Raw genomic sequence first — 16766 nt, 5'->3', positions numbered from 1 at the left:
GTAAACCTGAAAAGTCAGTACCAGTGCCTCATGAACCTCACTGCACGTCACTGTAGAAGCTTATATATAGACATCTAAGTATTTTGTGCCCCACCACTTTTGTACATATAAAAACGCCACTGCTAACACTGGTACTTTATATTTCTACCAGATGTAAAGTTTTACATACATTAAGGTGTAACTGAAAGTATCTTAGTAATGGCAAGAAATCTGTAAAGTTATCAAAAGAAAACTGCAATGTTTCACTGAAAAAGTGTTAAAAATCACAAACTGCCATTAAGGAAACCCCGTTCCTTACAAAGTACTTCATATTCTACCATATATAAAGTTGTACATACATCAAAATGTAACTGAAAGTATCTTAGTAACACAAAACAGCCACAAATCACTAAAGTTATCAAAAACGGCAATGTTTCACTGAAAAACTGTTGAAAAAAGTGCTTTAAGAATCATATTCCTAAAGAACATCTATTCAGACTAAGTACTTATTTTTTCTAGTTTTAAGGTTTTGCGCACATACATACAGGGCCGGCCCTGACCAATTTGCTGCCCTAGGCAAGATTTTAGCTGGCGCCCCCCCCCCCCCAAAATGCAGACACTCACTATGACTCGCGCATGCATGCACGTGCACGGTTGTGGCATGACCACCAAAATATTTTTTTAATATTGAAGTTAAAAGCATCAATCTGGTGCACATTAAGAGATCAATGGATACGCCATAGTTTATGAGTGCTGTAAGCAATATAGGCGTAGTTATGTTAGTATAATATAATAAGATGTACTTTGTTGATCCAAAATCGGCAAATTGTGTTGTTATGAAATAAATTATAATTTTTTTTTTTCATTTCTAACTTTTTTTTAATTTTATTTTAATTTTCGGCACCCCCCATAGATTGATGCGCCCTTAGCATTCGCCTATACTGCCTATGCCAAGGGCCGGCCCTGCATACATACAAGTGTACAACAGATGTAAAGTTTTACATACATCAAAATGTAACTGAAAGTATCTTAGTAAACACAACAAATCATTGATGTTAACAAAATACTGGATTGTCTTACTGAAAAAGTGATAAAATCACAAGCTAACCATTTAGAGTCACATTCTTAAAGAACATCTATTCAGACAAAGTACTTATTATAAGTGTATCTTTCAGTACCTGGGTGAGAGAATTAAGCAAAAACAATGGTATAAAAAAAATAGTTTCACTGCTTTAAAATCACAAACTGTCATTTAGAGTCACAGTTTGTGTGTGTTTTTGCGTGTTTTTTGTGTTTGTGTGTTGCATGTGTTTTGTGTGTGGGAGACACTGTTATCTATGAAGGGCCGTGTAGGCCTAAATTAAAACTCACCTCGCACACACACTACTGAAAACATCTGGCCTTGTACAAACACTACTGAAATACACTCACATTCACTACTGAACACACACATGCAACTGAAAATTAAACCTCGCAAACACACTCCTGAAAACATTTTACTGAAAGGTTCTCAGTAGGGAGTGTGCATGTGTTTCACACAAGAGGGTCAAAGGTCAGAGATGTCAGAGTGACAGGTGCCACATCAAAGGGAGGCGGGACTAAGGTTTATGGCGGTCATAAATCACTCTTATCAGGTACTTAATCTCATTTTGAGCAAAACAGTGGTCTTTCAACTAATGTCAATGTTTGTAGTTGACAAGACTTCTCAGATAGCCCGTATCTATGCAGAGGTTAACTGGTAAAAGCTACAGTTTGTGTGTCTTATTTTGATGGAAATCTTATAGAGAGATTGTTTGGCAAAGTGTGTTTAAGGAAAAGCACAATACACTTTAGATAAGAATTGGACATAATCACTGTGAAGTCAGTGGATTGCAGAATAAGTCTTGAGTTTGGCATTTGGACTATTGACAAGTCGTTTTTTTGGAAGCAGATATGACACGAGAGGCTGAAGCTAAGTATAACCCAACACTGAAACAAGACATTTTACAATACACCTTAATTAACTAAATAAAACACTGTAAAAGGGATTAAGGTCTAAGGAGAGGAAGCCATGCACGTCCTTTATTGTCTATGTACTGTAAATGGGACCATAGATTACTAAAGGAACATCTTGCTGTACATTAAAAATGTGTTTTGAAACTACAAACTCGTTAGGAAAATCTTTAAAACAAATTGAGATAATGAACATGTAATATACTTTTGTTAGCTTATCTTTTCAAAACCAAGGGTTGCCACTTCATTTGCCCTCAAGCTAATGCAATTTTGTGAAATGTTTCTGTTTATTGACATTAGCTGTTCTTGTTTGACTGTGGTTTATATTTGTTTTTTGTTGGAAATGTCACCCCTGAATTGAAATCCAGTACTCATAAAACAGTACATCTACACTGGGAGCAGATAGACAATAATAAACACAAAATATTGCATCACAAAATATTAAATTTTTTATTGATTGAGCCTTGAAATCTCACATCTTGCATGTTGTTTTCTTTCTCCCTCGGCTTCTCCTTGTGTCTCACGCTCAGCCTCTAAAGGTTTTATACGTTTTTGCGCCAGTAGCTATGGTGGTCTGTTGCATCGGAGGTAGATGAATTAACAGCAGTTAAGAAACTACTGTTATCAATACTCAATGGTTTATTAAAGCATTTTGGTTATATTACGATTTAAATCTATGGAAGGCCATGGGTGCAATATTTTATCAAGCTGTTTTTCTTCCTTTTTAATTTCATAAAGGTTTTATAATCTTTAGCGCCAGTAGCTAAGCATGGTGGTCTGTTGCAAGTGAGGTAGTCCACTTAAACTATTTTTTTGTTGATAACAGCAGTTAAGATACTACTTTAGCAATACTCAATTATTTATTAAAGGTGTTTGTTTTAAATCAATGGAAGGCCATGAGTGTAATATTTTACCCTTTTTTTTTTCTTCTAGTAATGTCAACCACAGCAAAGACAAACAATAGGATCACAAAAGAATGAAAATGATTGTACCATGACATATTGATGACCTTTAATGGGACGATCAGGCACACCTCACCTTGATCTGTGTAGATGTTTCCCCATCCGGACACCATGCACATGTCCCCGGCTGCAGGGCAGGCTTTGGGCAGAGCGACAGGCTTCACGTACTGGTTCACGGTGACGGGGTGCGCCAGCTTCATCAGAAGGATGTCGTAGTCCAGGGTCAGGTAGTCGTAGCTCTGATGCCAGTAGATAGCGTCCACGGACATGAACGGCTCCGTGCCCTCGTTCATCCAGATGTGGTTGTCACCCAAAATGGCAATCAGTGAGTAAGGGCTTTAGCCCAGAAGACACACAGAACAACATTAGCATAGTTTCTTTAACACACAGAACATACAAACAAATGTGTATATGTTAATATAAATACTTCCTGCAACGGTCAGACTGTACAGTCACTCAATTATACGGACTCTAACACACTGCTCTGCAATAACACTTATGTGCAATATTTACTATTTTACGCCACCTCACTACCTCAGACTATTTCACTACTGTTAAAGGGATGATTGTGCTATGTGCAATATACACTGTTTACTTTTTACACTACTAATGTTTTCCCCTGCTGCTACCTCATTACTTTTACACGTTCACTAATCCTGCTATCTGTTTTTGTTCCATGGATGTTTACTTATTCGATATCCTTTTATTAACGCCTCTCTATTTAATATGTTACTCTACTAATCCTATGTTTGCCTTTTGTCTGCACAGTCCCTTTGCCCTAACACTGTACATCTCCCCGCTGTGGGACGAATAAAGGATGTCTGATTCTGACAACACCGACTTTTGCCAGCAGTGGGCAGCAGAGACGATCCACTGGTCGTTGATGAGGGAGCCGCCGCAGAAGTGGCAGCTGAGATTGATAGACACCTGCCAGGGCTGAGAGTGGGCTGTACACTGGAATGCACCCACAATCTTGTCATCCATAGGTGCTGCAGCTGTGGCAGGGCTCAACGCTAACTTTTAAAAGTGGTTGCCAGGCTGGCAACCAGGCATCAGCTTTTGGTTGCCAAAACTGAAAATACGGTTGCCATTTTTAGTCATCTTATATTTTAAATAATTAACATACTATTAGTGTTGTCACGATACCAACATTTTGGTTTCGATACCGATACCAAGTCAAGAATTGCGATTCCGATTATTTTCTTAAAAAAAGGGAAACAGTCTTAAATGTAATTATTGTGCTTTATTTCACACCAGAACCATAACCATAACACACACTTTTAAACAATGAGAACAATAAATAAAATAAATGATAAGAATTCGTATTAAATAAAACTCAGCATCATCTCAAACAACTCTTTTATTTTATAAAATATAATTTTTTTAATATTTTATTAACATGTAATAGTACAGTAATATAAATAATTATTAACAAAATATATATTGCAGATGTTAGCCACATTGGTAAGTTAGCTAAAAAGATAGCCATATTAGACAGTTATCATTGCCATTAATTGCCTCGTTTGTCACAAAATAAATTACACTGGTTTGACTCACGGCCCGTCTACACTACAGGCGTCGAAAAAGCTTGAAGCTGGGCGTGTCTGAGGCTTGGCGCTTTCTCGCGCCCAAGGCGACCAACAACCAATCAGGAATCTCCCGCCCGCCCCCAGCATACAAAGCAAAAAAAAGCCCGGTTCTTCTACACTATTGCCAAAATGGATGCCGGTTTTGTAGCAACGGTAGCGTTGGTTTATGCAATGTCTCGCAGGAGGCCACGTATAGTGCGTCGCTGTTGGGTACATACAATACTCAGAAAACGTCTGCAACGGGGGGAATACCACGTTCTTGTCCAAGAGCTCCGCCTGGATGGTGTACTGTTTCAGCAGTACTTCAGGATGAGCAAAGACGCGTTCGACGAGTTGCTCGGAAAAGTCGGTCCACTGATTGCAAAGGCAGACACCCGTATGCGTTTGTCAATCGGACCCGCCGAGCGACTCGCCATCTGCCTACGGTACGTTTTGTGTATTTCTACTTCTTTAATATGACTCTGTATATAAAGAGAGAGAATGCATGCAATGGATGAATGAAGTCTGTGATGAAGTTCAGATGAATGACATTAATTAAGATAGCTAGGTAAACGCAGTATTGCTCCCCTGTGTGTGTGTGTTTGTGGTCTGTGTGTGTCTGCCTGTGGTGTATGTGTGTGTCTGTGGTGTGTGTGTCTGTGGTGTGTGTCTGTGGTGTGTGTCTGTGTGATGTGTGTGTCTGTGGTGTGTGTGTCTGTGGTATGTTGGTGTGTCTGTGGTGTGTGTGTCTGTGATGTGTGTGTCTGTGATGTGTGTGTCTGGTGTGTGTGTGTATGTGATGTGTGTGTCTGTGGTGTTTGTGTCTGCCTGTGGTGTATGTGTGTGATGTGTGTGTGTGTGTGTGTCTGTGATGTGTGTGCCTGTGGTGTGTCTGTGATGTGTCTGTGTGATGTGTGTGTCTGTGGTATGTTGGTGTGTCTGTGGTGTGTGTGTCTGTGGTATGTTGGTGTGTTTGTGGTGTGTGTGTCTGTGATGTGTGTGTGTGTCTGTGGTGTGTCTGTGATGTGTGTGTCTGTGGTGTGTGTGTCTGCGTGGCGTATAACTTTTTTTTTTAAATCTTGTTTACTTTTTTCTCAGGTACCTGGCAACCGGTGACTCGTACAGGACCATAGCATTCAGCTATCGGGTCGGGCATGCAACAGTGGCTGTCATCGTCAAGGAGGTTGCGGGTGCCATCTGGACCGCGCTGGTCGAGGAGACCATGCCGGTAACACAGACGGAGGACTGGAGAGCCATCGCTGCTGGGTTCCAGGAGCGCTGGAACTTTCCAAATTGCGTTGGTGCCATTGATGGGAAGCACGTGGTGATCCAGGCTCCGGCAAATTCTGGGTCCCTCTACTTCAACTACAAGTCCAGCCACTCCTTGGTACTGCTGGCTGTCGTGGATGCTGAGTACCTCTTCAGGGTAGTGGATGTCGGAGGTTTTGGAAGGAGCAGTGACGGTGGGAGCCTGCGGAATTCCGCTTTTGGAGAGAGCCTCAGAGATGGCAGTCTGCAGCTACCACCTGACACCGTCATCCCAGGAGCAGAGCGGCTCGGCCTTCTTCCCCATGTGTTTGTTGGAGATGAGGCTTTTCCGCTGCTGGACAACCTGCTGCGTCCGTTCCCTGGACGTCAGCTCACGCGTGAAAGGAGGCTGTTCAACTACCGCCTCAGCCGGGCCAGGTTGGTGGTTGAATGTGCGTTTGGCATCCTCTCATCTCAGTGGAGAATGTTCCGGCGTGTCATCACCACCAGCCCGGAGGTAACAGAGTTGTGTGTGAAGGCCACCTGTGTGTTGCACAACTTCCTCCGCAGGAAGACAATAGGAAGGTCATCACGCACACCTGTCGTCCCTGTCGTCGCAGAGTCGAGTGATGAAGCTCCAACCCTGCGCGATGCACCTATGATGGGCTCAAACAACGCCACACGCCGATCCATCCAACTGCGGGTGACCTTCTGCTCCTATTTGAATGAGGAGGGTGTAGTGTCATGGCAGCATAAAGTGGTGTAGGGTCACCATGGCTCCTCCAAACCAAAAGCTCTTTTAAGAGCTACCCATTTTCTTTAAAGAGCAAATATTCCAAATGAGCCATTTTTAAATCAAACATTCCTAATAAACATGTTTCTTGAATTGATATTATTATATCATGATATGACTAACAACCTTTTTCCTTCAGCCCTGTTTTTACTGATAAACCACTCATCATTTCAATAGGTTTTCACATGACCAATTACAGAAGAAAGCACATTATATATACCGACATACATGAAGCTTCTGGTATGTTGCAACTGACAAACCACATGAACAAGTGAAGACACAGTATAGCCATAACATACTTGAAATAATGTTTTATTTGGTGAATTTGAGTGAAGTGTGTGTGATGAGTGATGAGTGTAAACAAATGTAATGTGGATCAGTATATGTGAAAAAATTATAAAATTATAAATTGTCCTGCTGGTCCACGTCAAAAATTATTTGGTGTACCCCGAGGCGGACTCTTGCCCTCTGTGCCCTTGTCAACTGCCTCATGGTGGGCAAGAGGCTCTTGAAAAATTGCAAGTCCTCGTGCTCCTCCACCACTGGTGGGGTTGGCTGGGCAATTGCTGGGTAATTGCTGACAGCAGACAGCAGACTTCGTTCAAATGGGGACATCTCCCTCCCCCTCCCCCGTGTTTTGCCCCGGACCTCAGCATTCTCCTCCTGGCTGACTGCTGCTGGCTGACTGGCGGACTGGCTGGTGGACTGGCTGGCTGACTCACTGTCTACCTGGCTCTCTTCCTCTGCCACCAGGGTGGATGGAGGCAGGGTCTGCCGGGGGACATTGCTGGACGTCTCACGGTCTATGATGAATGGGGTTAAAAACCCCATCACTGCCATGAAACGCCAGGGCTTGTACCCCCCTGCAGACCCTGCCCCGCTTCTTTTGGCCTCCTTCTCCATATTCTTTTCCTTGCGGAACCTGTCCCTCAGACTCTTCCATCTCTTCTTGCAGACATTATCTAATAAAATGAAATGAAATAATAAAGTTAATAAATAATAAAGTGAATTTCTTGAATTTACTAAATTATTCCTCCATTAATGAATGCTATTTGTATGCTACATTCCATGCTGGCTAAATATACTGTCTATGCTTGATAGCTGTGAATCAAATCAAGTTTGATTTATATAGCACATTTATAAACGATTTTCGGTCGAGCCAAAGTGCTGTACATATAATAAAATTAGCCTACAGTAGAGACACTTTACAGCAAATACAACAGCACAGATTGTTCAGAATATCAGTATGAGAAAAACGACACCCTCTGCATGTATTATATGTTATATATTATGCTTATATTTATTATATTATATATAATATTTTTGTATTAATATACATTATATGTTATGCTACATTACTAGCTGGCTAAATATACTGTCTATGCTTGATAGCTGTGCATGTATTATATGTTATGTTATATATTATGCTTATTATAATGTTTTTTTATTATTATATTCATATATATTATATGTTATTATGCTACATTACTAGCTGTCCATTCAATGCTAAAACGAAGTAAACTGGATATAAACTCCCCAAACAGTTGAAAACCTACCAGTTTCACCAACTGTCTCTGCCACCTCCCGCCATGCCTGGTTCCTCCGGTTTAGGTCCCGGTAGGTGAACAGAGTACAGTCATACAGGACTGGGACATTTGCCACAGCAATGATTAATTTGTCCTCCATTGTATGACATATGGAAAATAGTCAAGACCTGCGGGATCAGCATACACGCGGTTTGATTGGCGAGCGCTTGTACTGGCGGGAATTGCAAAAACGGGATTTGATTGGCTGACGCCAGCTTCGAGAAAGCATCGAGCCTCAAAAGTTGAACAATGTTCAACTTTTGAGGCTTGCGACGCTTGCAACGCCTTGCCAAGCTACCCACAATGCAGTTCGGCGAAGTTTGAAAATATCCTACGTCACCCCATTCAAATGAATGGGCGAAGCGTTGAAAGCATTTTTTGACGCCTGTAGTGTAGACAGGCCGTTAGATTTGAGGGCATGGGCTTGAGCATGATGTAATTATGTTATCTATCACATTCGCTAACCTGTCTGGATGCCGGTTGGCGAGGTGCTTAGCCAAGTTTGATGTGTTGGCTCCCTTGGTTTGCAGGGATCTAAAACATGTCTTACAGACAGGCCTCGTGGTGTCCGTAGGCTTGCCCTCACTGTCAGAGATATAGCTCAAATACTTCCAAATTTCGCTTCTGGCGTCTTTTTTGTCAACAAGCCGAGGCGCAGCGGCAGTTGCACTCCCACTTGCAGCCATGCTTCTCGTAATGCTCTGGCAGCTAGCGCGTGGCCGAGTGCACGAGAGAGGGGAGGGACTTAGAACGTGCTTGAGAGGGGCGGGACTGCAGGCACCGCTGCAGTGCAGGGAGTGGAAGCAGAGCGCTGAACACACACAGCTCTTTTTAAAACGGCGCTTTCTCACCGGAGTACTTTTCCCCGTCATTCTTAAAGTACCGATACTAATTAGTTACCGTTAGTAACGGCAGGGTATCACGGTACCTTTCAAGTATCGGTACACCGTGCAACACTACATACTATACAGTAATGCTGCGTTCAGACCGGACGCGATACGATGTTTGGGGGCGGCGCGATTACATGTAAAGTCAATGCAGAGACGCGAACAGATGCGAATTCGCTCCGACGGCGAGCATGAAGCGGTGGACAAGGCGCGAATCACGCGATTGAGGCGATTGAACTGTGCCGCGTCAAACGCGAGAGTTACATTTTTTCAACTCGAGCGTCAAATTCACGTGACGCGTTCTCGCGGAAGCCAATCAGCGGTGAGGATCTCAGCCTGCCGTTACTGACGTTCAACCCGAAAACATCAGCTGTTAGCAGTTAGCACACAGAGATCACAGCTCCTCATATCCGTTAAGAAACTGGACAAAAGTTAAACCACAGACTGTCTGTGTCATGGCGAATACAGTCGCTGGTTTATTTATGTCTGTAGGCCGTTGTTATGAGTGTGGAATGAGCATATACGACGTTAGCTTAGCCTGGTCGACCCGATCTCCATTCAGAAAAACAAGCATTTTAAAAGGTTTTTCGCCTGCCGTCTGTCTGCAGACTTGTCAAGCATTAATTCATGGTTTTTACTAACCGGTATCGGCATGTTGTTACTTCGGCATCATTTAGAAACGTGTATTACAATTTAATCACGGTAAAATATGTTCATTTTGTTGTAGTTGTAGCTCCCGAGCCAGCGCGTCTTGTTTGAATGATGCGAGTAAACACAGCTGGCAGCCGCGGTGAAACTCGAGCGATTACCCCCAAAACACACCAGGAGCGTCTGCGCCGCGTTACGTTGCGGCTGCGCCACGCTGCGACAACACACACCAGACGCGTTTCAAAACGTTGCGGAAGCGGAACGTCGTGTGTGCAGCCTCGCAGTTGTTGTTGATTTTGGAATATTTCCTGGACATTTGTACTTCTACAAGTAAGTAGGCTATACGTAGTTAAATGGTTTATGTTTGTGTCTGTTTAAATCGTGTTTATTGTTGTTATTTCCTATTTTGTTGTGTTGTAGACTACAGACACAGTTAATAATAATTGTAATATTCCAGTTATAAACGACATGAATCAAAGATGTGTTGCTGTATTTTAGTGGTAAAAAAATATGGATTCATCATCATAATTATTCTATATATATATATCATTTACAGTGCCTGTAAACCGGAGGAGAACGCTGGCATGTATTCTCCCACTTGAAAGACTACGGGGGGATGGGGGGAGGAGAAGGAGCCGGTTTAAAACATTAATATGTAGTTGTTACCTTCCACTCCACAAATTGCAGCGACTAAAAACCAGGCCTTGTCCTTTCTGATGTTGTCCTTGTAAAAAGCATAGGTTACATCATATAAAATTGTGTTTCTCCACTTCCATTATGAACACCTGGTCGTCCATGGTGCGTTTCGAAGTGGAGGTGTTGTGGGGTCTGCTAAATTAGTATATGTGGGGGATGGGCCTGGCCCGGATGCTCACCTTTCCACTTCCTGCGAGGGGGGGGCTGCCTGCCCGACTTTACCTTACGGCTGCGCCGCGGCAAAAATAGGATTCATCCTAATTTTAGAGAAGCGCTGCGCCGAGCCGCTTCTGGGACGCGTCTGAGCCGTAACCCGGCGCGTGTGGTGTAATAGCACCCATTGACTAGAGTGGCCGCGATCCTTACGACCGCCGCGGCGCGGCCGTAACGCGACGCAGACGCTCCTGGTGTGTTTTGGGGGTTAGAGCGAAGCGAATATTCGCATCGCGTCCGGTGTGAACGGACAATTAGACTAGAGCGATGCGATAGGAGCGTTTAGAGCGAAGCGAATATTCGCATCGCGTCCGGTGTGAACGCAGCATTATACTTCAACTTAATAATGAAAATGTGACACAAAAGAATGTTCAAATGCTTTACAATAAGTAATTAACACAATTATTTGAAACTTAAGTGGTAGTAAACGTGTCCACCCTCAGTTGCTGGTATACTAAATACTAAATGTTGTCATGTTCTTCACAGATCCCTCACAAATGAATTGAGCAAGTCACTAGTTTCTTGGTCATCCGTTGTCTCCCTTTCAAATGTGGGTTTTCTTGGCCTTTGTGCTGATCCCCACCTCAGATCCACTGGCCCTTCAGTATTGCAGTCTTGGATTGTGGTTCTGTCATTGGCTAATACATTTCTAATGTTAAATAAATGAAAACCATTCAGTTAAGAATTAGATATTAATTGTTAATGCTGTAAATTACCTTTAATATGTCTAACTATATTTCAAATGTGTTACCTTTTTATAGAAGTGATTATATTTGTATGCCAATATTTTCCTATAGTAAAGTTTCGTTTTGCACTTTTATTTTGGTAGTAATAAGATCGAGACTCTTATTTTGAAGGAACTTTTACCGGAAGTGAATGCACAACGGAGCATATATAGAGAGGCGAATTCACGCCCATCTACTTCCGGTCCATGGGACCCCGGAAGCGAAAAATTATACATTGAATTCAATGGAGAGAGAAAACGTATCTTTTGATCCCGTTTGAATTGTGCCACGAGCTACACATATGATGTTTGTCAATATTAAACAATCATTTCCATGTCAAAAAAGTCACATTTTGTCTTAAAACTGTTGATATATAAGACTATGAAAAATACGCGACTACAAAGACTACAAATCCCAAATCCCATTCTGGGTCGCGTAAGTGGTGTCACCGGCGATAATGCTCCAAGTGGTTGGTTCACTTTTACAAGATGCCTGTGTACCAGGTTGTAATCACAAAAGTGATCATACCACTTGCTCGTTCTATCGCTTCCCATCTGATGAAAGGACCAGGAGTCGCTGGATCAGACGTATCAGGAAAATATCATAGGTAATATACATGTTGTGCATGGAACATAGTCAAGTTAGCTACCTAGCTAGTAGCGACGAGTAGCGAGCACGTTAGTTAGCATTACATTACTTAGCCTTGTCATTTTTAGTAGCCTTACCATGAAGTTATTATTTTATTACATGAAGTAAACCAAAATGTTAAACAGTAACCAAACATGATGGTAAGTATTTCGTGAAACGTTTGAAGAGTAGCCTACTGCGCCCTCCACCGGGTGCAGATTTACAAATCTCAACCTGTCGTACAATGGACAGCTTCCCCCCCATCTATGTATATACTCGCATTTTAGACTCTGTTACTAACTGTATATCTGTAGACTTGGTATGTCTTAAATGTCCGGTTAGGATGTATTAGAACGAAATCTAAAATGAAAATTGTAAATAAGCAATCTGTATGTAAAAAACCACCTGTATGTAAATTGTAAATAAGCCATCTGTATGTCAAATATGTCTTATATGTCTTAAATGATATGATGAATTGGAAATGGGGGACCCTGATGTAAACAAGAAGAAAGTCTTTCTCTGGTCTGCATCCCCTTAACAATTGTATGTTTTGAGCTGTACTGTACTGTACCCAATATACAAGCTGTTAATACACTTTTCAATCAATCAATCAATCAATGCTAAGGAAGCAGTTCAGGGAGAGTCGAAGGCAGGCAGGGAGCTTTGCATGACATTCTTCTGGACGTGTTTCATTGTGATGACAGTGAGAGTGAGTCAATCTGTTTGTTGGAAAGATAGTTGTTGTGTGCTTATTGAGAGAAAATTGTTAGAAGAGATAATTATTCAAAGTGTTTCAAAGTGTTGTTACTTTAAACTAAGTGTTGTTACTTTAAACTAAGTGTTGTTACTGACCTTTTTCTCTTTTATTTTCTTTACCTCACCTGTAACTGCTGAGACCCTGAGGAACATGCACACTGACCTGCTCTGGCAACCTGATTTCCACTGTACGTAATAGTATTTGGTTATGGTATATTATTTATATACATCAAAGGCACAATGCAACCCCCAGAGACACACATGTATTGAGTGTGATATTTTGCATAGGTCATGTGAAATCATCTTTACATACTAGAAAACTGTAGGAGCGGCAACTTGTTTTGAAATTGAATTTTTAATATCCGATAATAAAGTTGATCTGTTTTCTTTATTCTTCTCTCTTCCCAGCTCCATACATCACCATTCTCTGTTCCTGCAGGTCCTGCTTGCTAATCAATGCTCATATGTTTTTACACAATTACAAATAAAGTCAATGTATTGTATGACATGAAGTTGTGCTTCATTCGGAGTCAATAATAAATTCATTCTGCCTTCATTCATTCTGCCTTCAACTGCACAATGATTGTGGACTGCACCGACATCCATGTAGCTGCCCCCCAGTAAGATGAACCAAGCAAAGAGGGTCACCATCATGCCCAAGGACATCCAGCTGGCCAGCCGCATCCGCGGAGAGAGGGCTTAGACTGACCTGAGACCAGCACACCCAAACACAACGGCTCTTTTAAGAGCCACCTACAGTTTCAAAGAGTTGCAATCCTACGTTATTATAATGATTAAACTGGTTCATGTATCACTTAGTTTACTGAACCGTGATGAATGAAAGAAATTAGTGAGGTAGTGGTTTACTGAAGTTACAAAGACATTAATATATGAGTAACAGGTCAGTGTAAACACAAGCTTCTGTCAATTATGGATCATTCAAACTATTTATATAAAAATATGTAATAAAGTTCTAAAACAAGTATTCGGTGTATTCCTTGATAGCTTTTGGAGAAGGTTGTTTTTAAGTTTACTAAAATCTATCGTTTCAACTGTTTCTCTTTATAAAAGGGGAACAGGTGAGTAGAGCATCATTGAGTTTCTTATTTTGTCAGTAAATCATCCAAATGAATGTTTTTCATTATTTTAGTCAACCCTAAACAAATTGATTGTACCTTTTAATAATGACCTTACATGGTTGCCAAAGTTAAATTAACTTCAGAAAATCAAATCTGTTCTGAGAAAAAACTAATAAATGTTTAAAGATAGGAACTTGCCATCCCACTGAAAAACAGTCCGTAGAGATTTTAAGGCGTAGTTGTAGTTCAGTCCAACGTTTCATTTGGATTCATTTGACAACAGTCAACTATTTTCATAAAGAATATATATATTTTTCAAAGTCAACTTTATTGTCAATCTTACTCAGTTTGTGTTTATAGACAGAGAGATCAAAAAGACGTTTAAATAAAATTATACAATTTACAGATATGTATACAAATATATATATCCTATATACACCATCATGTATAATGATGGTGTATGATGTAGAAGGAAGTGTGGTAGATAACAAGTAAGGCCCAATCCCAAACCACTCCCTCGACCCTACCCCTCCGTGACGGAGTGAACTCCGTCTGTAGCCACACTCGCAGCTCAACGAGGCTCCCTCCTGTCAGGTGGAGGGAGTAAATACAGCAGCAAGCTTTGGGACGGCCTCCCCTCTCTCCGGCAGAAACAGGAAATGCCGTAACTGTTTGTAACAACGGTTTCAAATCATAATCTCTTAGACAAAAAATGTAAATGAATAACTCAAATAAAACTCCAAACATCTTTCATTGTGTTACAAAGCTCTTTTAGTTTTAAACCTGATGTTTATAAGCTTCTTAGTTTTTGCAACAGTCTGTAAATATACACAACTTTATAATAAAATGCACACATTTACCTTTTTCTAGACTAAACACAGGTATGATCCTAAGTTAAAACATATGAGGTTATCATGAGGTTGTTAACATCGCAGTTTATCAGTGGATGTTTGCTGGAACTACTTGTAAACAGCTTGTTTCCTGACGGACACACACAGCGTTGAGACCGGTCTCAAGTCAGCACCGCTGCAGACTCGTTGTTTGAGGGCTTGATAGCCCACTCCCCCTCCACACCGCTCCACACTCGTTGGTTTGGAACAGCCCTCAATATGGCGGACCCTCCGCGTGAACGCGCAAACGGAGGGGTAGGGTGTAGGGGGCGGTTTGGGAATGGGCCTAAATATAGAGTTACATACAGATCCATGTTACAGCAAAAGATGGAATAACTAAGAAGCACGCAGTATAATAATAATTACATGCAACAATTAAATAACTGCTCAGCATCTCCACCACAATCCCAATCTGCTGTGTCCTCTTTTCCTCCCCTCTGCATAACACCCCATCACACATACGAAACACAACGCAGAGTCCGAGGGTGTTAAGAGTATTTTTATTTAAATGTCCTCCTCTCTACTGGCCAACACAGGGAGCATATGCTGGGTGTAGAATTTTTCCAGGAGGAGGAGATTTCCATGCCATGCAGGGTCTTTGGGATGGGGATGATGATCGCCTCCCTCGTGGTCCACACAACAAAGTAGCAGAGACTCCGGTCTGTGATGTGCAGCTGCCCTTGGACCTGGTGCCAGTATGGTTGATTCTCCTTGAGAATATATGACCCACCCTCCTCACGGAGACAGAAGGATGGTAACTGGACTGCCTCCGCGATGGTCATGTTCCTCTGGCTGTGTGGACACTTCACCTCCAGCAGGGCAGATGGCTGCACAAGTCCATCGGGTGATGCTCCCAAAACACCCGACTCACTCACAAAGAGACCAGACTCGATTCGAACACTGTCACTTGATAGGCCTCCACAAAAGCCTTCACCCCTTCGGCCTCGTTTACAACCCCCCAGTTGACAGTTGGCGATGTCTCTGGCCAGTGGGTTGTATGTCTCCTCTCGCTGTTGGTAAAGTTGAGACACCGGCTGGACTACTTTTTAAGTGCCAGGCTTCCTCCACTGGCACTCAACATCTGTGGAGCTGATCTGCCACATGGCAAATATTGCCAATGCTGCAGCGTGGCTGCATTTGTACATCCCCTGTGCACAATCACAGACAGCGCTCTGCATCGCGCCATCGTCTCCCATGCAGATCTGTACAAATAAAGTAAGTACCATTTGTTAGCATGCTATAATAGATTGAATGAGCAATAATACAAGGATGGTCCGGATCTGGGGGTGGGAGGGTTTATTTTTCCATAGTTTTGTCCTCTTGTCTGTTGTTATTGTTTGTTTTTTCTGTATTTTTTGTAATTTGTGTTGTATTGGTTGTGATTGTACATTGTATTTTTCTAAATGTGTATGAATACATTTTTGAAAAACATTTGATCAACAATAAAAAAGGATTTGGTCAGGATCTAGACTCAGTGTGTAGTTTATTAATTAATCAATGCTCTCTACATTAGGAAAACACATACCAGTGTACCAGAGGGAGTCACACACAGCTGTGCCTAGATAACCAAAATCCTTGAATCCGTCTTTGTGATGGTGACGCGTTTTGTGCGAGACCAGAGACCTGTAGTTCACTGAGCGGTTTTACACAAAAAAATGTGTAACTTCGCAGTTTTACGACACATTATTTATTTTTTGACTTGTAAAATCTTCTTTTAAATTGACAAACATCATATGTGTCATTCGTGGCACAATTCAAACGGGATCAAAAGATAACCTTTCTCTCTCCATTGACTTCAATGTATAATTTTCCGGTTCCGGGGTCCCATGGAGGCTCCCTGAAGGGGAGGGACTTCGCCTCTCTATAGAGTGGCGAAGTCCCTCCCCTTCCGGTGGACCTCCATGGGACCTTATTTCGGAAAAATTATGTATAACTTTTACAAAGTTACACATTTTTTTGTGTGAAACCGCTCAGTGAACTACAGGTCTCTGGTCTCGCACAAAACGCGTCACCATCACAAAGACGGCAGTCACGTTAGCAAATTTCACCTGTTTATTTCAGAATGAGGCGAAAAGTATAAAACGAGGTGAACATCACTACAAGTCTGGGCATGTTGA

At 41.8% G+C, this 16766-nt stretch overlaps 1 protein-coding gene across 1 annotated transcript; it reads left to right on the top strand.

Moving 5' to 3' along the window:
* The first annotated feature begins 4576 nt into the window (after positions 1-4576).
* LOC117557907 (protein ANTAGONIST OF LIKE HETEROCHROMATIN PROTEIN 1-like) lies at positions 4577-6515 on the top strand. The gene is made up of 2 exons (XM_034233909.1): positions 4577-4947; positions 5600-6515. The coding sequence occupies exons 1-2, from the start codon at positions 4652-4654 to the stop codon at positions 6513-6515; spliced, it is 1212 nt and encodes a 403-aa protein (XP_034089800.1). The 5' UTR covers positions 4577-4651.
* The last annotated feature ends 10251 nt before the right edge of the window (positions 6516-16766 follow it).

Source organism: Gymnodraco acuticeps, unplaced genomic scaffold (assembly GCF_902827175.1).
Source record: "Gymnodraco acuticeps unplaced genomic scaffold, fGymAcu1.1, whole genome shotgun sequence".
NCBI lineage: Eukaryota > Metazoa > Chordata > Actinopteri > Perciformes > Bathydraconidae > Gymnodraco > Gymnodraco acuticeps.
This window is presented reverse-complemented; position numbering and strand designations above follow the sequence as displayed.

What these genes read in the sequence shown, in the direction of transcription:
- LOC117557907 (XM_034233909.1), top strand. Translation starts at nt 4,652, where the DNA reads ATGGATGCCGGTTTTGTAGCAACGGTAGCGTTGGTTTATGCAATGTCT. An exon ending in CGACTCGCCATCTGCCTACG is followed by an intron (nt 4,948 to 5,599) that starts GTACGTTTTGTG and finishes CTTTTTTCTCAG; the next exon opens with GTACCTGGCAACCGGTGACT.